This window comes from Lygodium microphyllum, chromosome 19, assembly GCF_053477565.2.
Source record: "Lygodium microphyllum isolate KBCC chromosome 19, Lygodium_microphyllum_v1.1.10, whole genome shotgun sequence".
NCBI classification, from domain to species: domain Eukaryota; kingdom Viridiplantae; phylum Streptophyta; class Polypodiopsida; order Schizaeales; family Lygodiaceae; genus Lygodium; species Lygodium microphyllum.
In genome coordinates, this window is record NC_141153.1 from 29,416,650 (window position 1) to 29,442,388 (window position 25,739).

The 25,739-nt window shown below is 40.1% G+C and overlaps 1 protein-coding gene across 2 annotated transcripts in view; it reads left to right on the plus strand.

Moving 5' to 3' along the window:
- The window catches only part of LOC148019695 (Nucleotide-diphospho-sugar transferases superfamily protein), an 80,972-nt gene that overhangs the window by 36,251 nt on the left and 18,982 nt on the right, over positions 1-25,739 (plus strand). The window contains exons 5-10 of one of the 2 annotated variants that reach the window (XM_087699832.1): positions 1,173-1,218; positions 19,020-19,154; positions 19,256-19,345; positions 19,429-19,569; positions 19,684-19,767; positions 19,880-19,944. In XM_087699832.1, coding sequence (XP_087555958.1) covers positions 1,173-1,218; positions 19,020-19,154; positions 19,256-19,345; positions 19,429-19,569; positions 19,684-19,767; positions 19,880-19,944 — 561 coding nt within the window. The remainder of the gene's footprint in view (positions 1-1,172; positions 1,219-19,019; positions 19,155-19,255; positions 19,346-19,428; positions 19,570-19,683; positions 19,768-19,879; positions 19,945-25,739) is intronic. The other variant, XM_087699833.1, reaches the window with a different exon arrangement.

Here is a 25,739-nt window from a genome sequence, read left to right on the forward strand (position 1 = left end):
GATATACATACATGCATGCTTATATACATATACTACATGCATATGTACGTACATAGATGTGTGTGCGCGCATGTGCATGTTCATGCATGCAATGCATATAGTCATAAAATAATGGTACATTCATTGGACGTTGTACTCATTCAAATTGCCTCATTGTATGAAAGGACCCACGATTTTACAGAAGGCAAACATCTCAGTTCAGTAAAGGTTGCCTGTTTTAGAAATTTTGTTAATTCTAGGTGTGATTTTAGCAACTAGATAAAGTCTACAAATTGTTACATGGGACTTCAATGCTGATGTTCTAGGTAACCAAATATCAATATGTAAACACTAAGCAATCACCCAAGATACTGAACAAACAAATGCTGATAGGCAATGCACTTTATTGTGCCATCCAGAAACAAGTCCAAAATCAACACTCAATGCCAAATTATGAGATTACCGAATGAACAAACAATGACATGCAATACACTTAATTGTGCAATCCAACCAAGTTCCAATTCAACACCAGATGCAAAGATCAGCAACTTTTGAGTGCCCCTTGCCAATGGGGGAGTGGGAAGTGGCAAGGGTTTTGGGTTTGCTATAATGAGAAGGGTAGCTAGTAACCCAGGGCAAAGTTAGGAGTTTTTAGGCTGTTAAAAAGTGTCATATTTGTACACACATGGCTTCTCTTCACAGACTGGAAGAATTTATCATTCCTACTGAAAGTTAATAAAGAGGGCCTTTTTAATCCTAATGTTATATTGCTTGAAAACTCTAATTATTACAAGTTTGCACATTGTCTGTGAGATCCTAAGAGATAAGTATCTATATATGAAGAGACGTTCAGTTTGACAAGAATATTAGACCTTATCTTTTATACACGAATTTTCAGCAGGGAAGTACTTCGACAAAGTGCTCAACTTCCTCTCTTGAATGAGAAACCATAATGATAAGTCTAGACACTTTTCAAATGTGGAATAAAGACTGTCTCAATACAATTGGATTCCTACACCACATGCTATGTTGTAAACATTTGACTAGTGTCCAGCCTTTTGCTGAGTTTTGCTTGTACTGGTCTATAAGATTCACAGAATTGAACTGTTATATTTTTTGTTTTTTGGAAGAAAATGAATGATAAAAGAAATGGTTAGTTAATCTAATTCTTTTACCCTTTTTTCCCCTTGCAGATATTTGCAACGTAGAGCCAGAGATGATCAGTCTTTTACGTATGAGGTAGGTTCTGAAGGTAGATAGAGCAAACTTATTTTGTTGGGATTCCTTAGTGGTGGTTTGTCAACTGCAATGTCTGAATTGACTCTGGTCTTGGTTGCTTATTTGCGGAAGATTGATTCCTAAGTTAAAACATTTTCTCCTCAACTAATCACTTAGTCCATGTGATGCAAGTGTTCTAATGGGTTAAATTACAGACAAGGGCAAGTGATTTGAATGGTTCTTTAACCACTTAGTCCATGTAATTGCAAAATGGTGAAATACAGATAAGAATGCCAGCCAGTCAATTACCAAGAGTTGGTCAAAATTCTACAAAGAGATTTGCCATCAAATAGCTTCCATTATCATGGAGTTTAGATTGCAGTCCAACGACTACACATGAAAACATCAATTACATCATTAAGGTTTTGTAATCCAAGTTAATGATAAACACCCACCCGCTTCTCTGTCTTTTTGAAATCAGAGTTGATTTTAACTGCAAGGTATCCAAGTGTGGTTGTAAAACTACAGAATGCCCCTTACATTCTCTCCCCCCCCATTCATTTACATCCATTGCTGTATAGTTCTTTTATTTTACCATACTTTCTTAGTACTTTGCCTCAGATAGCTTTCTACATTTCCAGTAAACAATACATTGAAGTTGAAAAACTTCAATTGATCTATCAACACTTTTGGGGTCCTTTGAATACCAGACCTTGAAATACTCCTTGTTGATATGGTTCTGGTAAACATGCAATGTGGCAAATGTTGCGTCATTCTCTCTCCCAGGCATTTTTCTGGCTAGTTTTCAGCCCAATACTTTCATTTGGTTCCTATTGCAGGACAAGTTTAGAATTTTAGGTGTATGCATAAACTACTGCCTCTCATTAATTTGTTGAAGGGAGTGTAGTATTTTGCAATGACAACCACTCCAGTTCAGCTTATAGCCATTCCACATTTTCAGCCAATAAAGCCCTCCCAGAAATCTGCAGTTTGGGAGTAGCCACCAAAACAAGACTCTGTGTGTGTTTGCACAGCAGTAGCCAGAACTGGCCCTGAAATATGTGTTTGCATGGTAGCAGCAGCAGATGATGAATTTGTAAGAAAAAAAAAAGAAGTCTTCCTCATCATGGGATCAGTAACTCTGGTGTCTTTGTTTAGAGCATTTTGCAGCAGTTGTAGAAGCAGTTCCAGCACATGGAGCAGCCAGTAATGTAAAACTTTATGTCTGTGTTTGCAGACCAGTAGCCTGTGAGAATGTGCAGTGGAAAGTATAAATCATGACAAAAAGTCAAGTCATAAGGATAGGTACACCGAAAATATCTCAAAACACACAAACATGCAGTTCAATGTGACGTCCTAGGTGCAGTGAAGTACTGACCAAGCAAATGGACTAAGCTAGCTAAATCTAGCCTAAAGTGAATCAACCAATGAAGCTTTGCTACTACAGACCGATAAGTATGCTCATTAAAGGGCTGATCAAGAGTATCCTTAGATAAGTGAACAATGGAATCAACAGGCATGGCCATAGGTTGTGTCTCATCAATGCAATACTGTTCCATTACAACTGAAGAGCGTACTTTTGTTGTGACACAAAAATATGATCCTTGGAATGAGCAATCTCCATTCCCAAAATGTAAGACAAGTGACTAAGGTCCATCATCTCAAATGTGAAACTAAGTTGGGCTTGGGCCTTTATTTTTGCCATGGTAGCAAAATCTGAGCCAATGAGAAAGCCAATGAGAAGTAAATCATCAACATATAGCAGGCTATAGCTGACCCCCTTTGAAGTGATATAGATATATATAAGTTTAGGTCATAAGGGGTAGAATGGTATCTGTGAGTCCTAAGGAACTCATCTATCCTTTGGAAGAATCACTCTCTCATGGAAATGACTCGTTGTATGTCACAAAGCAAAGGGTTGCCGCATAAATTTTGGTTAGAAGGGCTTGAGTGTGCCAATCGTGTATTGAATAGGGCGTCCACAAAGGATTTGAAGACAATCACTTCGTTTGAGACTTAGCATGGAAAGAAATCCAAAGTCGACCACTTTCGGGTGTTTGGTTGCAAAGCCTACACACGTCCCAGAAGAGCTTTGTAGGAAGCTTGATGATAAGGCTGTAAAGTGCATTTTTATTGGCTCTAGTTCGGAAGCAAAGACTATCGCCTGTATGGCCCACGCACAAAGAAGGTGTTTGTGAGTAGGAATGTCATATTTACTTAAAATGCAGCATTTTCTCATGACCAATTTCAAATCCTAGTCACACATGACCTTTTATCGCCTTTTTTGAAGTCTGTGTCTACTGTAAATTGCAGGACAGACCTATTACAGGAAGCTATTGCTGCTGCAGATGCTCCAAAATAGTAGGGTATTGATGAGGGGTTTGCCACGTGCAGTGGAGGCAGCAGTTCAGCATGAAAGGGGTGCTGTAAATGCAGCAAAAGTAGTCTTGAGATGGTTGTTACGAACTCTCTAGGAGAGTAAAGTGGATACCCCATTACCTCAGCACACTAGAAGGCTTGCCAAGCATACAACACATGATGGAGGGGACACATTTGGCTAATATAATGGAAGTAGATAATTGTGATGAGTATGTGTTTATGAACTCACTATTGGATGATGATGAGCCTTCTTCCTTGGTTGAAGCTTAGCAAGATGTACATTGAATGCAGGCCGTGCAAGAGGAGTTAGACTCCATTGCCACTAACTCTACATGGAATCTTGTGGACTTATTCCTAGTAAGAAGGGCATAGGCACAAAATGGGTTTTTAAACTCAAACGCAAGGCTGATGGCACTATGACAGGTACAGAGCACGGTTGGTAGCAGAAGGCTATGTATAGAATAAGGGCATAGATTATGAGGAAACCTTTTCTCCCACATCTCCATGAGTATGGTGAGACGTGTGATTGCTATGGCTGCAAATTATGGTTGGAAAGTATATTAGTTGGACATTAAGTCATCATTCTTGAATGGGGATTTGCACGAGGATGTTTTTGTGTCACGACCTTCGGGGTTTGTGGTTAAAGGAAAAGAGCACATGCTATGTAAGTTGCATAAGGCTATTTATGGTCTTGAATAGACTCCTCACGCATGGTACACTCTAAAATTGATGCTTATTTGGCCAGCCAAGGGTTCCCAATTGCTCCCATTCTATACATTAAGAAATGAAGGGGGGGACTTGCTGATTATCATTCTTTATGTAGATCACATCTTGCTCACTGGACTTATAGAGGAAAAAATTGCAGATTTTAAGGTTGAATTAAAACATGCATTTGCTATGTCAGATATGGGTAGTCTACACTATTATTTGGGGATTTAGTTTACTCAAAATCAATATGATATCATCATGTCATAGTCAAAGTATGTGGATAAGTTGTTACATAGGTTTAATATGCAAGATTGCAAACCTATGTGCACTTCTATGGAGCCAGGCTTAAAGTTGTCTATGCATGATGGTGAAGAGATGTTTGATGTTGCAATTTACAGCCAAGCTGTTGGTTGTCTTATTTATCTTTACAACACATGCTTTAACATTCTGCATATAGTATCTCAAGTGAGTAAGTATATGCATAGTGCACATACCATACATTGGCAAGCTGTTAAGCAGATCTTTAGATATTTGCAACGTACTTTGTCACATGCATTATTATTTCTTAGTGCATTTCATGGCTAAGTAAGAAACAACCTACAATGGCTATCTTGTCTTATGAGGCTGAGCCTTCACTGCAACAGTGGAATGTGTATAGTTGTGTAGATTGTTGGCTGATCTACAGATTTCTTTGAAGGGTTATACACCCATTCTTTTTGATAGTTAGAGTGCTATTGCAATGGCACAGAATCTTGTGTTTCATGCTCGCATGAAACACATTGAGGTACATTACCATTATGTCAGAGAGATGCCATGTAGGAGAGATTAGTTTGATGTATATTCCTACACAAGATAATGTTGCAGACATGTTCACCAAAGCAGTTCTTTGTGAGAAAGTTTGAGACTTTTCGAAAGTTCTTGAATTTGCTAGTGTTTGGTGATTGATCTTCTTGTACTTCTACCACATTGGCATTGCAAGGGGGTGTTAGAATTTGCCAATTTTATGGGCAGTGCCCAATGTTTCAGTTAGTTGGTTTGTAGTGTGAACACAACTATATCAATAAGTTGTTTAACCAATTCTAGAGTTAGTTCTAGAGCTAAATGAACTCTAGTTGAGCTAGGGATAGGTCTAACTTACTTAAGATCTATTAAACTTTCATTCTATTATTCTAGCACTTGCATCTTTGGAGTGTGGAATTATTGCTTATGGGCAGTGCCCAATGTTTTAGTTAGTTGGTTTGTAGTGTGAACATAACTACATTAATAAGTTCTGTCACCACTTCTAGAGTTAGTTCTAGAGTTAAATGAACTCTAGTGAGTTAGAGATAGGTCTAACTTACTTAAGACCTATTGTTCTTTCATTCTATCGTTCTACCACTTGCATCTTTTGAGTGTGGAATTGTTGCCCACTTGCATCTTTTGAGTGTGGAATTGTTGCCCACTCTTGCTCATTGTCTTGTATTCACTCACTTTCTCTTTCTCCATTTTCAATTGTAATAAATGGCCTCGATTATGGTTGTTGTAAAGAAGATTGCTCGTCCCAATTGATAGAGCTATTGAATACATAATAAGTTTACCCCAAGTTAGGAAACATGAAAGACATTGTCCAGTGTATCGAGATCTAGACAATGTGGGAGATCTCTTCATGAAGCCTTTGCCCAAGGCTTCTATGCTTCATTACATGAGGTTGTTGGGTCTTCAAACATTCCTAGGATCTGAGAGGGGGTGTTAGCCTACCTATGTTAGCCATATCAGTTTGTCATTTCCTGATTGTGAGCTCTTGTCAGAGTCTGATACGGAGACATAGGAGCAGTGGCAGTTTAGGTGCATTTTCTTTATTTGTTGGCTTCTTGTGTGTATTCTTAGGCTAGTTACTGCTTTTCACAGTCTACCTATACTCATCAGACTCTGTCATTGTCATCTGGGATTTTTCTGTGGTCACCCCTATTTTTTTGGCATTTTCCCTTCAGTGACCAGCATTATATGTTGGTCGATCAGCATTTATGGCCTTCTCGGCCATATTTGGGCATCTTTGGCTATTTATAGCCAGCCCCCCTACTTGGCACACATATACATACTCTTCAGTCTTTAGTCTTTTCTTTGCAGGTGCACACTTCGACACTCAGACCCTGTGTGCTTGGTGTTGCTATCATCATCAGCTTGATCTGGTACCCTCACTGATGCTTTGGACTGCATGCAAGGATTGATCAGTCCATTGTCATTGTATGAGCATTTTTCTTTAGTCGGTGTAGTATTCTTCCTTCATCCTGTGCTTCCTCTCTTTGTCTCTCTCTCTCTCAGCTTCTCTTTGTGTTCGTGTTTCTCTTCTGTTGTGCACTCTTGCATCATTACCATTCGACACTTTCTTCTTCCTTTTGTCATTACTTGGAACACTAGTAGATTCACTTGAAGATGTGGGGTTGCTCCTTAAGTCACTCAAAACAAGGAATGACTATAGATCTACTACTAAATGATATCTCTAGTCCACTAAGAGTCTGTGATTTTTGCTTTTCTGTTTGCACAGGACTATTATGATTATCAACATCATTCACTATATCTCCACTAGATGTGTACCAACTACTCATCTCATAAAAACTAACATCCTTGCTTACTCTAAACTCACTACTAATATGGTTATAACATTGATACCCTTTTTGCTCAGTAGAGTATCCAATGAAGATACAATTTTCAGCCTTTGGGTTCAATTTCTTTCTCAACTCATCAGGCACATGAATATATGCAATATAACCAAATACTTTTTAAGTGTGACATATCAAGTTTCTCACCTGCAAAATGTTCTTTAGGGTGGTTGTGGGAGATGTGTTGATAATATAGATAGTAGTGTGAATAGTATAAGACAAAAAACAAGTTGTGGGATGTACTTGTGTGCAGACGGTCACTTTATCCCGTGAGACCTCACAAAATCACTGAACTCATTGGAGAGGTATTTGCTCTATCCAATTGATGTTAAGCACTTAACCTTCAAACCTATTTTTGTTTCAACAACCACCTTGCAAGTTTTGAAGTGCTTGAACACTTTATTCTTTTCCTTTATGAAATATACCTAGTGCTTTCTAGAGCAATCATTAATAAATGTAACAAAATACTCGCTACCACCAAGATATACATTTTGCGTAGGCTCCCAAATATCTGTATACACAACAATAAGTATATTTCTACTTATATCTTTGCCATGCGAAAAAGGTCGTCTTGCCTACCAAACTAACATGCTTACAGACCTTACATAATTCTATAACTCTAAATGTAGGTAAACCTGTAATCAACCCCTTGGATTGCATTACTTTCAACCTTTGCACTTTTGTATGTTCAATATGTTAGCGCCATATTTCAACATTTGCAACCTCACCTTTATCTTTAGTATACATAGCAACATTTATAGTATGAATTCTAGCATTCAAAGTAAATAGTAAACATGTGGCAAACTCTACTTTCCTTTGCAATCAACCAATACTTATTAAATAAAAAGTTTGCAACAAAACAAACCTTTACATTAAATCTAACATGCAGTCCTTGCTCTACCATTTGACTAATGGATACTAAAATCTTTGTGATAGGTAGTACATATAATACATTTGATAAATACTTTGTTTGACTTTGGCACGAGAACAAGGAAACTTTTCCAATGTGTAAAATTAGATGATATGAATCATCACCTGTCTCTAGCTACCTTGGACTTTGTAAATCTTGAATATCTCCGAGCCATTGAGCATGGTTGGTCATATGATTAGATGCACTTGAATCGATATATCATATATTATTACATGTTCCTTTTCTATACTAGCATTCACGATATGCTGCATGATAAAAAAACACTCATTTTTATTATCATTCTGTCTTGAAGACGATATATTATTCCCTTGTTGTAATTTATCATTGCGAATGTTATCCTTTTTATCATAACAAAGGGCTACAATATGACCTATTTTTCTATAGTAATGACAAACAATACCAAAATTGCTAGACTCTCTGTTTTGCCATCTATCTATTTCTCTAGAGCTTTCCTTGTCTCTAGAATTACCACGCCTCTTGAAATGTGTATGTTACCAAACTATTGATTTAACTTATTTTGTTGGTTATTGCTAGCATGACCCATACCATGCTTCTTGAAGAAAATCTACCATGTCCTCTTGAAGAAAATCTACCATGTTCTCTTTATGAACTCTAATAAAATGGTTTGACTTGTTTACCATTTCTTTTTGAGGATTCACCTTGCATGTTGATTTCTTTAGTAATTATGATAGAGACCAACTCATTAAAATCTGAAAACAGCTTTGTACATACAAAGAAGTAATAAAGGGTTTCTAGGCCTTTTTATTATTAAGGCCACCCAAAGTAGATGAAACCACGACAATATCTCTCTTTTCTTCAAAGTGTTTAAAGCTGAATCTTCCGCGCCTTTGTATTTATTGAAAGCATATTTCGAAGGTTGTTGAGGATGCATACAAAATCTTTGCATTTTTTGTATATCCTAGCATAGTATTATCAATGACTGCAGATAACCAATATATTACTTTTGCCTTTTGTATTCCATTCTTTCTATGTTTTTAATTCTATTGCAAGTGTAGCAAGATCACTTAGCTCTAGTTCATTTTCTTCACTCGAAACAAACTCATAGATGTCTTTTCCAATAGGGATGAACTTCCATGATGGGTAGTTGTTCTTGTCTAGCTTCTAAATAATAGGAATTTCCTTATTTTTAGTCCATTATGAAAAAACTAAGTACCAAACAAGCAGCAAATCTTTTATCACCTTTCACAGGATGTGCATAGTAATAAACCAAGTAGCTTTTTTCACTCATTGCTCAATAATACATGCAATCTATAACTTGTTTGCAAATAAACCTTGTGTTATCTTCTTGATGCGTTCCTCTTCAGGCAATACATTGCTGCACTCCTCTTTAGATAGTACGTTGCTGTATTTACCAATTTCAGCCTTCTAGACAGTTGTGTTTTGGTTTCTAGCTTGCTGCTCGTCTATTTTCAGCATCATCTTGTTGGCCTAGGTGTGAAGAAATTGTGTGATTAATTGAAAGAGAATGAAAGATAATCAATGAATTACTTGATGCACAATAACTCAATCACTATTAATGAGTGAGAGAGAATACGACGTTGAAGGCAATAAAAAAGAATAATGCCACACTTATGTGCTAATGAGGTACAAAGTGTTTCTTTATAATAAATAAGAACCCTAATGGCTTAACCGTCATAGGAAACCCTAAACCTAGTGTCACTTAGTGCCCATAACACTAGGGAAAATAGCTGCATTTAATGACAGTTTAAATGTCTAGGGAGCTCAGATCATGGATCAAAGGGCCTTAACATGTAGCCCAGGAGATGACGTACAAAGCCCCTCCATGAAATGGACAGATTGATCTTGAAACAATGATAAAATCCTAGAAAAAAAGGACATATGTAGTCATGGTTGCACATGTTTATCCTAGTGGGCATAGCAACCTATGACAATACAATGAATGACCAATCATGTTTTAAAAGGTATCATGAGTAGAAATAGCTAAATAGCTCGAAACTTTGATGGAGCAATAGCCTTCATAAAAAGATATGCCAAAATGTATTCTGAATAACCAGCCCGATCACAATCCATGAATTGTCGAATCCATGCATAAGTGAAGAATCAGCCTTGAAGAAAAGGCTCAAATCCTTGGTGTCCTTGAGGTAAATGAAGATACTGCTCACTATTTGCCAATGATTGCCAACGATTTATAAGAGGCTGTTAGTTATGATACTTAATTGGGCAGTTGAATACTTTGTTGGTGATGGAATTATGCTCCCCTCAATGGTGACAAATTGAGAAGCCATAGGTGGGCAAAGAATACCAACATAAATGATAGCAAGTTGTTGCTGAGAATGATGTTGTATCGCTGCAATTTGGACAACATTGATCCCAATAAAAAGCAAATCATTAATATATGGAATAAAATCAGTAAATTTGAAACATGTGGCATTGAAGGAACGCGTGTCATAAAAAGATCTATAATATCCCGAAGGCACGCGTGAACTGCCTCAATAAAAATGAAATTGGATAAATGATTTTTTTTAAAAAAATTCCCCTTATCCCCCCAGCCGACTGACGAGCTGGAGGGGGAGGGGAATAGGAGGAGTGATTAAGTTCCTTGGTGGAGCTTGGAGTGAGGGAGAGGCATGCGTGATGCCACGCAGGGGAGGGAGGATCCCCCTCCCCTCCCCTATTTAAATCAAGGGGGCGCAGGTTGAAGGGGGTGGCCGCCGGAGATCAAGAAGACGACGCTGCCGCCAGTCATAAGAGAGAGAGAGAGAGGTTATTACCCCACGGCTGAGGGATAGTAGCCGTGAGGGAGAGAAGAAGCTGATACGTGAGGACGAGGGGAGTAGGCTGCTGCTGTGAGAGGGCGGACGACTGAACACTACGTTAACGGATGGAGGGCCAGAGACTTTGAAGAGACGTCGTACGCCATCGTTGCAGAAAGGGAGAGAGTGAGCCTCTCCCCTCGACTCGTGAGGGTGCGATACCCGCCGCTGCCAGTCCTCCCAGCACCACGGCCTGCAGCCACAGGCCTCGCCGCCTCACAAAAGTGCCGCCAACGTTGAATTTCCCTCCTGCCACGTATGAAGCAAGAGAAGCTTCTAAGGGGCTAGCTAAGCTCCCTTTCACACCCTTGTTGTTGCCTCATCAAATCCTTCCCCCCCCCCCCCCCTTTCACCCTCATGCTAAAACCCATTTCCTTTCACTTTGGAGTCACTCCCCCCTAGAGCACGAAGGCCTTAGGGGTCTTATTACTTTTTCCCCCGTGTATAATCCCTAAGAGACCTATTTCCCTGGCTTGGGAATCACCCCCTTCCTGTGGCCTCTTAAAACCACTTCTCCCGTGATTATCCCTAAAGCCTTTTCCTTGGCTTCAAAACCTTTCACCCTTCCCTATGTGTAAACCCCCATAAGCCCCTTTTTCCTCCAAGTTTGCTTTTAAGGGCCTTAGGCCTTTTCCCTCCTTCCAAAAGGTATAGCCTTTAAAGGATACTTCCCCCCCCCCCCCCTCAAATTTCCCCTTGAATCTATAAGCCCTTTTTCCACCAAAAGGATGTTACCTTAAAGTCTCTTCCTCCCCGGATCTTAAATCCCTTTAAGAGCCCCCTTAGGCCATGCAAAAATAACCCATCTAGCTCTCCCATACCCTGTTTTTTTTCCACACGTAAAGGAAAGGAGAATGTTGAGGGTCGTTTGACACTTTCCTTTCCCAATCAAAAGCCCTCGTAATGGATTCCACACCTTTTTCATGCGAGTCTTTACAAAGGCCATTAAGCCTTCCCCCATGGCTTTAATGGGTCTTAGTCGTGAAAGATTTTGAAACACCCCTTTTCGAATTCCCTACTTCAAGGAGGGAGCCTTCCAAAAACTACTATCGACAAGCGGTGCAAGGAAGCGACGGTGGAATTCCTAGGAGGAGTTGTAGAGCTGCTTCTACGTTCGAAAAACTACAATTGCGATGCCTCCTAAGAAAGTCCAAGGCGTACCCGCGGGAGGGTCATCTCCCGGTATCCATGTGGATATCTCACCCCAAAACCAGGTTTTTCTTCTTGGCTTTAATTCGGTTTTAAGTCGATCATGCAAAGAGAAATTGTTAGGGATAGGATATATTTGTTCGAGTTATTTGTAATGAAGGAGTTTAGCTTACTTGAATGAATGATAATGTATAGAACTTAGTTTCCTTTGAATTGCATCAAGCATTATAAATTACGAGCAAGATTATCCATTTACTATAGTAGTATGTTTTAGTTAAATCCTAAAGGTATAGAAATTATATCTTGCACCATTAGTCTTATTCCTTTCACAACGAATCATTGTAAATGATTAAATTCATGAAAGGCTTCTTTCGTTGCTCAAATTACTAGGAAGTTATCATTGCTAATTGCACATCTTAGCAAGGAAAATGTTTGTTATTTGGCATAAGTTCATCTGCAAGGAAAAGGGAAGTTTAAATTGAACTGTATTGACTGAAAAGTAAATTGTCACAAGAATAGCAAAACTTTGACAAGACGATTAATATTACCTTCCAAAAGATATCCAAACCAATCTAAACATAGAAATATTCATATCCTAAGCACTTGACTATTTTCCTTATTGTAGGGTCAAAAAAATCCGTAAAGATAAAGAACTAGGGCTGTCCCCGAGATCCTTAAAAAGAAACCCTAGGCCCGACATACGTCAGCTTAAAGAATCTAAAATGGATTATTCCATTGCAGGACTTGCGCAGCAAGTACGAAATCATTTAGTCTTGTGATTGATTCACAAGGAGAAAGGGTAAAAATCCTCAATAAGGATAGCAGATCCCTACGCAAGTTATCTTGCAAAAGGACGTATTTTTGGATATCCTTCTAAATAAGGAAAGTTGTAAACCGGAAACTAGCATATCTAAGGAACTTTAGGGTTGACCAAGTTGGGTTAATAAGGTACGCCCTACACCGGAATGTAAAGGATCTTACCAATTTTCAAGACACCTTGGGAACGAGTGCTGATACACTCAAAAGGAAAGAACACTTCCTTAGCAGTATGCCAAACAACACGGTTGATTAATGGAAATGTTTGTGCTTACTAGAGATTTTAGGGCTCTGTTTGAATTATGAATTACAAATTAAATGAGTACCTATACTTCAGGTTAAAGGCCTGAAGGAAGAGGCAGTTTCAGTTACCCCCGACTACCTGCCTAACCCTAGCCAAGGGGGTTGTTCACCGCGCCGGGAACGTGGACCGAACCCGCCGCGAGAGGTCTTTCCGTTGAGCTCTACTTGGAGTAGGAGGACGCTTGGGTGTCAGGGGGGGCTCTGGCCGTAAATCCCTCGCCTTCCGGGTCCTGCACAAGAGGCTAACGTGACTCGGGATTGGATCTCGAGGCCCGCATACTAGTCTACGGGCAGAAGCTTGGAATAGTAATCCCTAGGGATTACTGGATAGCCCTCGGGCGGATTATGGACAAGCCTACGGGCGGAACTTCTTGTATTTCAATGATAAAATGATGAAATGTTAAAAAAAGAACTTGCTTGATATTGTTTTTCTATGTCACGTGATAAGATTACGTGAAGGAACCAGTGCTTAACAGGATTAATTAATGAAGCTGATTGTTATATGTCAAATTAATGTGTTAGATAATTACATAACTAAAACCAAACCGAGGAAAGTGCGGAGGATGGGCCATGGGTCCGTCCTACGGTTGGGTGGTCCCGGTTAGCCGGGAACTTTTCTCAAAAATCTTGAAGAACAGCGGGATGATCATCAAAACGAATAACGAGAGCGATGACCTAGAGTTACGTCTTACTCGATTTACGCTGTTTTAGGGGAACGGAATGGGACTATGCCTTATGGCAGAGAGGTTGAGCCTTGCATCCCTCTCGTTTCCCATTCTCCTTGAACCAAGTGCAGCGTGAATCCGCTTCAGACCTGGCGTTTCTGCGTAAAGTAGTTCGCTCGGGTCTGACGCTAGTTGCTGTTAGCTAATGACCAATCATGAAAACCCTAATTCCGGTCGATCCTAAGTGGGAACGGCCAGGATACTTCCGCTACGTGGCAGACGCGGGAAGACTTAGATTGCAAAACCCGTAACATTCCATGGGAGTGCCGGGCGGAGTTTTCTAGACATCCTTTTCGATGGACTGCTAAGACGTGTCCTGGATGATACTAGGGGACACGTTACAAGATCACTTGCCAAAGCATGATGAAGAGAAATTCAGCATGCTATTGATTATAAGTATCAAGATAATAAACTCTTCATGTGAGAGTGTTGGTCAATCGATAGAAGAAGGTACTCGATCATCATAAATCACACACTGAGGGCCATCAAAGAGGATAGGAAAGCCCAAAGTAGCAATGGCTGAGATGGAAAGAAGGTTCTTCTTAATGCTGATACATAGAGGACATTTTGTAACGTCATGGAACTGCCACAAATAGTATTAACTTGCACAATACCAATGTCTTTAATTGCATAAGAGGCATTTTTTGCACATGACTATGCCCCCCTTGGGTATGTGAGAGAGATTGAAATAATGCTCGGCAAGAGGTGATGTGCTTAGATGCACCTCTATCGAAATGCCAAGTAGAAGCTACATCAGTAATAGAAAACAAGCATCATGAATAGAAGGGTTATACTAACATTGAATGAAAAAAGTGTAATCCTTGAACTAATAATATTTCATGGTCTCGTGTGAGAGCAAGATCAAACTCCTTTTTCTTCTCCGATGCAATGCGCTTACAACATTTGGTGATGTCATGCCCCATCTTTTGATAATAATTATACCTCTTAGTTTTGTTGACTCTACCCTTTGAAGGGTTGGAGGAGGATGGAACAGCATGGAAGGTTGTCTTGGATGGAAAAGGAATGGAAGTAGAAGGATGAACAACATGAGAGTTTGCTGATTTTTGACCAAGAACCTTGTTTTTTACCTTTAGTTTAGATGATGATGGGTGGAAAAGGCCTGTTCGATCGCCGTGGTAGCATTGCGGTTGAGTCGGCTTTGTTCTTCCTGCAACAAAAGAGACACAAGCTGATCGAAACTGTAGGTAACTTTGTTACCCATAGTTACCAACCACAAGGTGGTAGCAAAGCCTTAATATGAATCTGGTAGGCCATTAAGAGTGATAGAAACAAGCTGATTATATGGGACCTCTTCATTAATATTTAATAATTGTTTAATAAGATCTTTGATGCTAGTGAGATAAGCATCCATATACCTTCTTCTTCCTTGTGAACATCTTCCAATTGCTTGTGCTTCATTGTGTACTTGATATAATGATGCAAGCTTATCCCATGCTTTCTTGGCTGTCTTGCATGATCGGATGTGTGGAATGATACCTCTTTTCACAGATAAAGAAATTAGAGCATGTGCTTGGGCGTCATGACCATGCCATCGAATCTGGTCTTGAGCGGGAGATGTTGTGGAAGAAGAAGATGACCCAACATTCCTAAGAGTCACCTTGTGACGTGGGGGCAGGAGGTGGTGCTGGTGTTGGAGAAGTTGGCCTTTACTTGGTGCTGTTGACAATATGCCATAAATTCTTCGTGATAATAACATGTCGTATTCTGTAAGCCCACATTGGGTAATTGGTACTGTTGAGCTTGTAGTTGCTGCCAAGCATGCCCTGCAAATAATTATTATTGCTGGCCATTAGTGATGATTAGCAATAAATAATTATTTCCAAGTGAAGAGAGGCCCAAATGATAATACATTGTTGATAGAAGAGATGCTGCTTGCCTCAATGAAGTCGGATAATATGAAGAATAATAACTTTTTCTTGCTGAGGAGAGAGAAAAATACACAAAAAATAATTATTTTGAGGAATAAAATATCACTTGATCAAGATGCCAATCAACAATATGCTGAAATCGGAGATTAATGGCCGAAAGTGCTCCAATAATGCAAACAGTAGTAGCAGAGTATGATGAAAATTCACATGATAAATGCATCGAAATAATAAAATTTGCCTTCAATGTCAGGAAAAAACAGGGCCAGCAGCCAAGTAATATGTTTTTGGAGCATGTTAAGGCCAAAGAAAATGTATTGAAGCAAAAAACCAAATTTCGAGTGCCTTAGAGATGGAGTTGGGCAAAAGCCCCAAATTTACCCGAAAATTGAAGAGAAATTAAAGAAATTGGATGAAATTATTATTTAGTTGGTGTCAAATACCATGTCACAAGGTGAATCGAGCTTCGATTATAGAGAAATTTGATGAATTTCCCAAGTTTTGAAAGAAATTAGGGTGAAATTAAGCTCGAATGACGAAAAGGCCCAAATTTATTGAGAAATTGAAGAGAAATTCGAAGAATTTTGTGAATTTTTTACTCGAATGATGCTGAATGTCATGCTTTTTGATGAATTGAGTCTCAATGTTGATGAAGAATGCCAAATTTTTGAAAAACCTAATTTTTAAAAATGAAAATTGGGTAAAATTTGGTCAATTCAGCAAAAAGCCACAAACTTGTTGGTGACTAGTGTTGAATTTCTTCAATTCGAGGAAAAATTTGGGGAAATTGATGACAATTTCCAAAGTTCTAATAAGTATGGACCAGATTTTGTGATTTTGATGAAATGGTCCAAATTTACCCAAATATGTGCTTGGGTAGGGCTGCACACAAGAACAAGGGCTTGTTGGTTTTAAAAAAAATGAGGGAGTGGAATAAATTTTTAAATTAAAAAATGATTTTGATATGTAGAGCTTGTCAAAGAGCAGGATGGTAGGTTGTTGACTGACGTGGCATAAAAAAAAGCTTGTCGTTTGACTTGTTGACGTGGATTGTTTGTCAGAGAGACGTGGTAGGTCAATGATGAGGTGAAGGGGTGGTGACTAGCAGGCAACGTGGCGATCAGGGTGTAGGCAGCCCATCAAGCAGTGGCATGGCAGATAGGGTGAAGGAGCGCGAGCAAGCAGTCGTGATTGACGCGGTGATTAGCAATCCTACCGGGAGATAGGTGGCGTGTATGGCAGATCAGTGAGATCACCATGTCTATTGGTTGGCATTTTTTAGACTGTGGTTGCATGATGATTGATCAGTGACAATTTAGACTGCAGCTGCGTGATGATTCTGCACGAGCATTGTCGGGTTTGAGTTTCAAGACATGGAAGTGCTACAAGGAAAGGCACTAGAGGTGGTAGACACAACACCAATAGCAAAACAAAGAATCTTTTTGGTGATGGAGTCAGAGATAAAGACCAGTTGCTAGTGTGTTGAAGACAAGACCAAGTGGTGGCAACAATGGTTGAAATGGGGTCCAACTGTGACAAGCATTCGTTAGGGCAAAGAAAGCTCGTGCGATGGCAATGGCTTTGAGTAGTAGTTGGCCGAGGTGTGGCGCTCAATGGCAATGGCTGTGTTGGAGTCTGGAGATGATCGCGAGAGATGGCGACAACGATGACATTGTTGGCCTAGGTGTGAAGAAATTGCGCGATTAATTGAAAGAGAATGAAAGATAATCAATCAATTAATCAATGCACAATTTCTCAATCACAAAATGAGAGGTGATGAGTGAGAGAGAATACAATGCCGTAGGCAATCAAAAAGAATAATGCCACACTTATTTGCTAATGAGTCATAAAGTGTTCTTTTATAATAACTAAAAACCCTAACGACTTAACTGTTGGAGGAAACCCTAACCTTGTCACTTAGCGCCTAGGACACTAGGGGCAACAACTGCATTTAATGACAATTCAAATGCCTAGGGATCCCAGATTATGGATCAAAGGGCCTCAACACGTAGCTCATGAGATAGCCTACACATCTTAGCTCCAATTGGTGGTTACAGCCCTTGAGATCCATCTCTAGTGGATGTCACTCTTTGACTACTCCCTTAGCTAACTTCCATGAGAGTTAGTGGCTGTTGGACAACTCTGCCTTTGAGCATCTTGTACACACTTTCTTTCATTTACAACATTCATTCATTTATTTCAGAGTTATCCTTCTTTCTGGTTGTGTTTTTGTGTTTTGTTCGAGTTAGTGTGTTTTAGGCGTGTTCATACATTCGATGTTTTCCCCATGCAAACCTGAGCATATCTTCATAGCTCCCTAGTTAGCTCCGAAGAATTAGAATGAGTGTGATTCGAAAACCAAGGGATCTTAGGCAGCTTGTAAATATCTAGTGCATTGAAGTTCAGGTACATGTTAATAGGGCTTGAACAAGATGGCAAGCAAGTTCTGTAGCAAGCATGGGCTCCCTAGTTAGCTCTGAAGAATGCAAAGAGAGTTAACTGTTTATTATGATTTCCACTTTTAAACCACTGTCAATGAAGTTGAGTGAGAGGACAAGAGAATGAGTGTAAGAGAGAGAGAGCCAAAGAAGAGATCCATTTTTATGGGTCCCTCTTTTATAGGCAAGTTTACAAGCATATGCATCCACATAATCTCCACCTCTGTGGATATTACTTGTTTGCTTTGGTTTGAGCAACAGTGAAGGCATTGCAATTTTGCAGGTTAACCATGTAATGTATTTTACTGTCATAACCCTTTGGGCTGCTTGGGAATGTGACCAATTGTAGCTTCAAATTTATGCAAGCATAATAACTTGCAACTGCTTTATGTGCTCTATTATGGAAACACTGTGGTTTGGGATTATATTTGTTGGTTCACTTTCGTTCAAGCACAATATTTTATCTTGAAATTTTTGACATGGACAGTTAGTTCTGAAGAATGCAAAGATAGCTAATTGTGTAATAAGAGTTCCATTTTAGAAGCACTGTAAATGGAGTTGAGAGGACAAGAGAATAAGCACAACAGTGACAGCAAAAGAGGAGTTCAATTTTTATGCATGCCTCTTATGTAGGCAAGTTCACAAGCATACGATTCGGCATCCTGCAATAATGTCCACCTCATTGTGTATATTTATTTGTTTGCTTTTGGTTGAGAAACAGACTTTTATTTGAAGGCATTGCAATTTGGCAGGTTCTTTGTGCAGTGTATTTAATGGATAACCCTTTGGGCTGCTTAGTGTAACCAACATAGGCTCCAAAAAATACAAAAATAATAAATTGCAATAGTTTTAGTGCTCTGTTTTGGAAACACGGCAGTTCTGGATTATATTTGTTTGTTTACTTTTGTTTGAGCTGCAGATTTTTTCTTGAAGTTTTTGACATTGACAGAACCTCAACCTTGGAATTCTTGAAGACATCAGGATTTTTGATTTAGAACTCTTGTTTATCCAGTGGCTAAAGACTGATTATAATTATTTTGGAATGTGGCTCAGGTTATTATCATAGATGATGGAAGCACTGACAATACGGTAAAAGTTGCATTTGATTACGTCAGAAGGCACTCTTTAGAAAATGTTCGGGTTATCAAACAAGGGAAAAACTCAGGCAAAGGTGCAGCAGTTAAAAAGGTTGTGCATGTCTTACTTGTTACAAATGACAGAGTCTTGTGACTAAACAGTTCTTAATTTGGAAGATGAACCTAATGAATGTTATTGTTGTGTTTCTAAAGGGAATGCTTTGTGCAAGAGGTGAATTACTTCTTATGCTCGATGCTGATGGTGCCACCAAAGTGACAGACGTTGAGAAGCTTGAAGCGGAGGTCTGTTACCCATCTGGCTTGAAAGTCATTCTGAGTCATACTTGGATTTGATTTGAGTTCAATAAAACCTTTCTGGTTTGCAGATAAAAAGGATGGCCAAGCAGCAAATGGAGAAAAGAAGCATTAACACATCATCTGACAGCAAAATATCTAAAGCTTTGAGGGACACATCTGCAGTTGCTTTTGGTTCTCGTGCTCATCTTGAGAAACAGGCCTTGGCAACAGTAAACTCTCAACTTGATCTCTAGGAAGTTTTTGACAGTTAAGATTTTTGTGAAATGATTGTTCTTATAGTTGTTTCATATGGGCAATTTGTTGCTGCTGTGCTTGTGAATCAGAGGAAATGGTACAGAAATTTTCTTATGAAGGGCTTTCACTGTTGTGTGCTCCTGGTTGCTGGCACAGGAGTCCGTGACACACAAGTAATTCAATTTAGACTTGAGCTTTCTTTTCCTGCAATTCATCTTTTACAATCTTTACTTGAGTCTTTTAGCTGCATGTTACAGACTTAAAATGTCATGCTGTTTTTCACAGTGTGGTTTCAAACTTTTCACCAGAGCTGCGGCTCGCTCCCTCTTTGTTAATATGCGACTAAAAAGGTGCATTGTTCTGCCATTTAGATTTCTAATGTTCTGTCCCAAAAAGAAACGTGCAACTGCTTTGTTTGGTCCTGTCATTTTCTGCTACATGAGTTGGATTGACTAGCTAAGTCTTTGGGGGAGAAAGATGTCCATCTTATGTATAGTTCCTTGTAGATTGCAGAGGTCAATGCTTTTCCTAACTTGGCAAAATGGTTGGACACCACAATGACTAACATGGCAAAATGGTTAGACATCACAATGAAATTAGTAAGGTTTCCTCAAAGTAAAGATATCTTAAGATTACATTGTGTAGGCAAGCTTCTAACATATGAATCAAAGTCATTAGATGCAATGACCTTTCATTGTAGTGCTTTGATTCCAAATTTTGGTCTCCATTAAGAGCCCCAAGAAGGCTTTATCGGTATTATTTAGCATTTATTGCACATGCTAGGACAAATGCTCCAAAATCGCTTGTAAATAGGGCATATGTGGGCATTCTATTGCTAGCTCTCTTCATTCTTCACCAAATTGGTCCTCTTCAAGTGCTGTCCCAGCCTGGCACCCCTCTTCCTTGAGTGTGGTGACCAGTTTCATCAGCCTTGCCCTCACCCTCCACTTGGTAATTGGTGAGCTAAAAATGCATTACAAACTGATTAGCTCTTTAAAACAGCCCCAAAACATGTAAATTACCAAAATTTCATTAAACAGTGCGCGGTGCTAGAGCGTTTTTGTGTCCCATAAGCAAAACCCTAATTTGGGAGGATCCTTTTGAATTTACAAATAGACAGGCTGCCCACCATTCAATCCATCCTTGTCTTGTAGGTTTCAGCCATCAGCCCTCTTCCACTAGCTGTTCAGCCCCCAACGATTGCTGGTACGTGGTCTACAAGTGTCGGCCAGCCTCCCACTGCTGGTGGTGATTAGTTGCCATCACCTTCAGGTAGTTATATCGCTGCATTTACCAGTTCCAGCCCCAGGGATTGTTGGGTTCTGGTTTCCAGCAGCATGCTGCCCTTTCATTTCCAATATCAGCCCGATTTGCATACAGCAGGTCTTTTTTGTGTATTCAGTACTTTTCTTTATCAAGCTCTGCTCTGACTGGTAGTTATTGCACTCGGGATTTGTCTTTGGTAGATGATAGACATCGACACCTCCCTCAATGCTCTCCTGTGAGAGCTGTTGGCTGTTGGACAGCTCTCCCTTGAGCATTTTGTACTTTTTCTCATTCATTTATAGCATTGATTCATTCACTTCAAAGTTCTCTTCTGTGTTTCGCGTTTATTGCGTCTAAGTTATTGTGTTTTGGCCATGTTTGCATGTTCAATATTTCTTTGTGCAAATCCTAACATATCTTCACATGGTATCAGAGGCGATGCTCTTTTAATGAGTATCCTGTGGTTATTGTGGAGAGCTTGGTTTTGTGCGAGATACATGAACGACATGTCATTGATTCATGACGGCTCAAATGGCTCCATCTTTGGATCTTTTGATGCTTTCTCCAACTACTCCAATGGAGGCCTTGAGGAGACATTATGGTCTTGATTTAGAGGACAATGCTTTATCTACTAACTTTTCTTCTAGGGATTATTCACAATGGCACAACTCTTTTTTATCTTAATACTCCTTCACAAGGTGAATCTCAGTCGGAGCACTTTGTTGACGAGATTGATCACTTCTTAGTTGAGGAAAGACTATCTACTTAGGACACAACCGAAAGTTCAAACTCTTCACAATTCAGCTATGTGGTAGGCTCATACAATCCATTTTTGTGCAAGTTTGATTTTGTCTATATTGCTCATCATGCAACAAGTAATTGTAAGTCATCATGGAGACCCAAATTGGTATCGCTATGGTTTTGAAGAAAACTCTTATGTTCAAAGATATTCCACAAGGTGATCTTTCATTCTCTATTTCATTTGAGTATGAGTTTAGTGCTTCCCATTCACCTTTACATTTCTTGCCCTTTCCTTCTACATTCACTTCACATTTAGATTCTGTTTCTTTTAGCTTGGATTATTACTTTAGACCTAAAATAGGTTATCTAGTCTTAGTGTATATTTTCTTTGATACGCATCAAGGTGTTAGGTCATCACTTGACACTCAAATAAATACCACTCTACAGTGGTTGTCAGGTACAATACGGTACGGTATGATAACATGAGGTACTAAATGGTACCTTATGATTTTATAAGGTACAGTATGATATTAGTATGGGAAAAAAACTTAATTTAAAAAAAACTATAAGTGATAAGATACATGTTTTTTAGAGTGAAAATAGGCTATAGCAATGCCATTACAAAATAGGATCAATGATCATACATGATACAACTATCATAGGAGTCAGGAGTCGGATGAGTTACGACTCACTACGGACTCAAGAGTCAGGAGTGGAATCTACCAATCTAGATACAATTATCAATGATACATCATACATCGTACATCAAGATCATCATTATCATTTGAGAGCTCATTAAGAGAGTATGAAGATGGCCCCTCGGCATTGGATGATGAGACACTCTCATACTCATCCTCGTTGATGAGGTCACTATCATCATCAAATGATGGTTTCCTAGGTATGCTATGTAACTCTGTGGTGCAAGGAGAAAATGCCATCATCAGGCATGGGATTAGAGCTACTAGAGCCTTGCTTCACATGTTTGCAAACCACTCGAACCACCCCTTGTCGATCTCAGAGGGTGCTGAATGACCATGCCCCTGCTAGCAACTGCTGCAGCTCGAACTCCTCGAATTGGTCGAACTCCTCACCCACGCACGCGTTGGCTGTGAGTGTCTGCTGCTATGAGCTCTCTATAGAGCTCCACAAAGATCTGCTTTTCTGCTATGAGCTCTCTATAGAGCTCCACAAAGATCTGCTTTTCCTCCTTATCGACTTGTTGGTGTACATTCCGAAGAGTGTCGTGTGTCAACTTGAATGTATCACCATTCATCTACACAATGCACATAAGATTATAAATACTGAATTGTTAAGTATAAAATTGAAAGCAACAAATTTAAACTTGACTTAACCAAAATGATAAGTGTTTGCTTGCTTTGGACTACCCATAGTCATTATTGTCTTCATTATGCACAAGTTAGCGCGGCAATAGACTAGCCACTCCAACTGTCATGTACTAAGACGATTGTGAATCTTTGTGAATAAGAGAATAGGCACTCCAATTTCTCTCACATGTACTCGAAGAGGACTCTCATGGCCAGGGGTTGAAGAGTTTGTAGTGCATATCCAAAATTCTGCCACCGAAAGAGAGGTGTCATTATTGACTCTCTTCTTCAACAAGTGGGAGAAGCAAAAGCCACATGCCCTCTCTGATCTGCATAGTATCCAAGCTCCTTCAGAATTGTGTTGTGGTCCACACAAGTGAGATATGGAAGCTAGTCAGAATGTAGCTTTTTATTATCCATTACTGTTGGAAACTTGTAGGCCGGATGCAATAGTGTTGTAAATCCATGGATGGGCTTACGCATCCATGTCCATCTCTTCTTTGCTATATCAGTGACGTGTGCATATTGTGACTTCGTGATCATTGTGCAAGCTCGTGCCTCCACCAATGCTGCTCTAAAGAAGTGAACGAGAAGGCCCATGGTGGACCCCTTGCGATCACTCATATGTAACACCCTATAAAAGGAAGTCACGGCAGTCACGATCCCATGGACTCTGTGCTAGTGCTCATTGAGGCACAAGTAATACATGGCTTTCACCTCCTCTGTCTCATGCTCATCCCACTCATTCCATAGAGTGGACACCACTTGGTGTAGGATAGACCACACCTATGTCAGACGGTGTACGTAGCACCCTATAAAAGCCCCATGGTGAACCCCTTGCAATCACTCATACATAACATCCTATAAAAGGGAGTCATGGCAATAACAATCCCACAGACTATCTGCCAGAACTGCTCATTGAGGCACTAGCGCTGCATGGCTTTCGTCTCCTCTTTGTCTCATACTTGATGGACCCACCTACAACCACATCATACATGGCACAAATTCAAAATTATGATAAGGAAAGCTTTAGGGGGACATGAATTCAAAATTATAATAATGAAAGCAACAACTTTAAAAAGACAATGTATACCTCAATGATAGCTTTGCCGAATGTGGCGGTAGATGAATGTGCTGGTTTCTTTGCTTCCCCTCTTACCAGTGTTTATAGCCCGCAAAAAATATGTGCCGAGTGGACATGCAACGAGTATGTTGATGATGACCTCTTTTCTATGGTCTCTCCATTCGTAGGTGAGAATGGAGCAACCATAATTTGTCCATGCGGCCCAAATAGGATCAAGAGCTCTATCAATCCTCTCTTCATCAATCTTCTTTGTCCTCATGTCATTGTATATAACACCGCTCCATCCTTTACATAGGCCCACATTGGCGATGGTTCTCACCATCTTTCTCCATTGCTCATGCTTTAGGACATTGAATGCAAGATTGCATTTGATCACCGTGCAATCTCAATGCTCGCTTGTCGTTGGCAACCGATCCAAGCATATGACTGAAAGCTTGAGAGAGAGAGGATTGCTTCTCCAATGCCACCTGAGCCTTTAATCTTTGCCTTTTGCCAATGCCGGAGCTGGAAGCAAATGTGGAGTCGGCACCACAATGGTGGAGGCCTCACCTGCATTAGTTAAAGATACTCCTACATTTGAGGCTTTCTCATCACGAGTAGACATAGATGCGGGTGTTGTTATTGATTTGCCACTTTCTTCTTCTCTAGTGGATCCCCCTCTCATCTTGGTAAGAATCTCGTCCACAATGTGTTGAGGGATCGCCTTGTATGCGGCAACTTGCCCGTCTTGAAAAGATGTTGAAGAAGTCGGGTTGCACCACTTGTGTAGCGTTTTCCACAATACTTGTATGTCCAATGGTGGTGTAACGTGTCCACCTATTCCCTTCAGGACACGTCTTAGCAGTCCATCGGAAAGGAGGTCTAGAAAGCTCCGCCCAGCACAGCACTCCCATGGAATGTCATGGGTTTTGCAATCTAGGACTTTCCTCGTCTGCCACGTAGTCGAAGTATTCTGGCCGTTCCCACTTAGGACCGACCTGAATCAAGGTTTCCCCTACTGGTCATTTCCTAAACGGCAACTAGCGTCGAACCCCAAGCGAACTACTTTACGCAGAAATGCCAGGGCCGAAGCGGATTCATGCTGCACTTGGTTCAAGGAAAATGGGAAACGAGAGGGATGCAAGGCTCGACCTCTCTGCCATAAGGCATAGCCCCATTCCGTTCCCCTAAAACAGCGTAAACCGGGGTTATTATATCCTAGAGTCTAGGTCAGCGCCTTTGCTATTCATTTCCTTTGAGACGATCTTCTTGCTGTCCATTATGATTGAGGAAAGTTCTCGGCCAACCGGGACCACCCATCCATAGGACGGACCCATGGCCACATCCACCGCACTTTCCTCAAGTTGTTTTAGTTGTTTAATTACCTACCACTTTTTTAGTCGGACATGTATCAAACAACTTCCTTAATTAGCCCGTTAGGCACTGGTTCCTTCGCGTAATCTTAGCACTTGACATTGAAAAACAGTGTCAAACAAGTTCTTTTTCAACAGGTCATCATATTTATCTTTGGAATACATTTATAAAGTCCAACCCGCAGGCTTATCCATAATCCGTCTGAAAGCTATCCAGCAATCCACAGGGATTACTAATCCAAGATTCCGCCCGTAGACTAGTATACAGGCCTCAAGATCCAATCCCGAGTCACGTTGGCCTCTTGTGCAGGGCCCGGAAGGCGAGGGATTTACGGCCAGAGCCCCCCCTGGCACCCAAGCGTCCTCTTGCTTCAAGT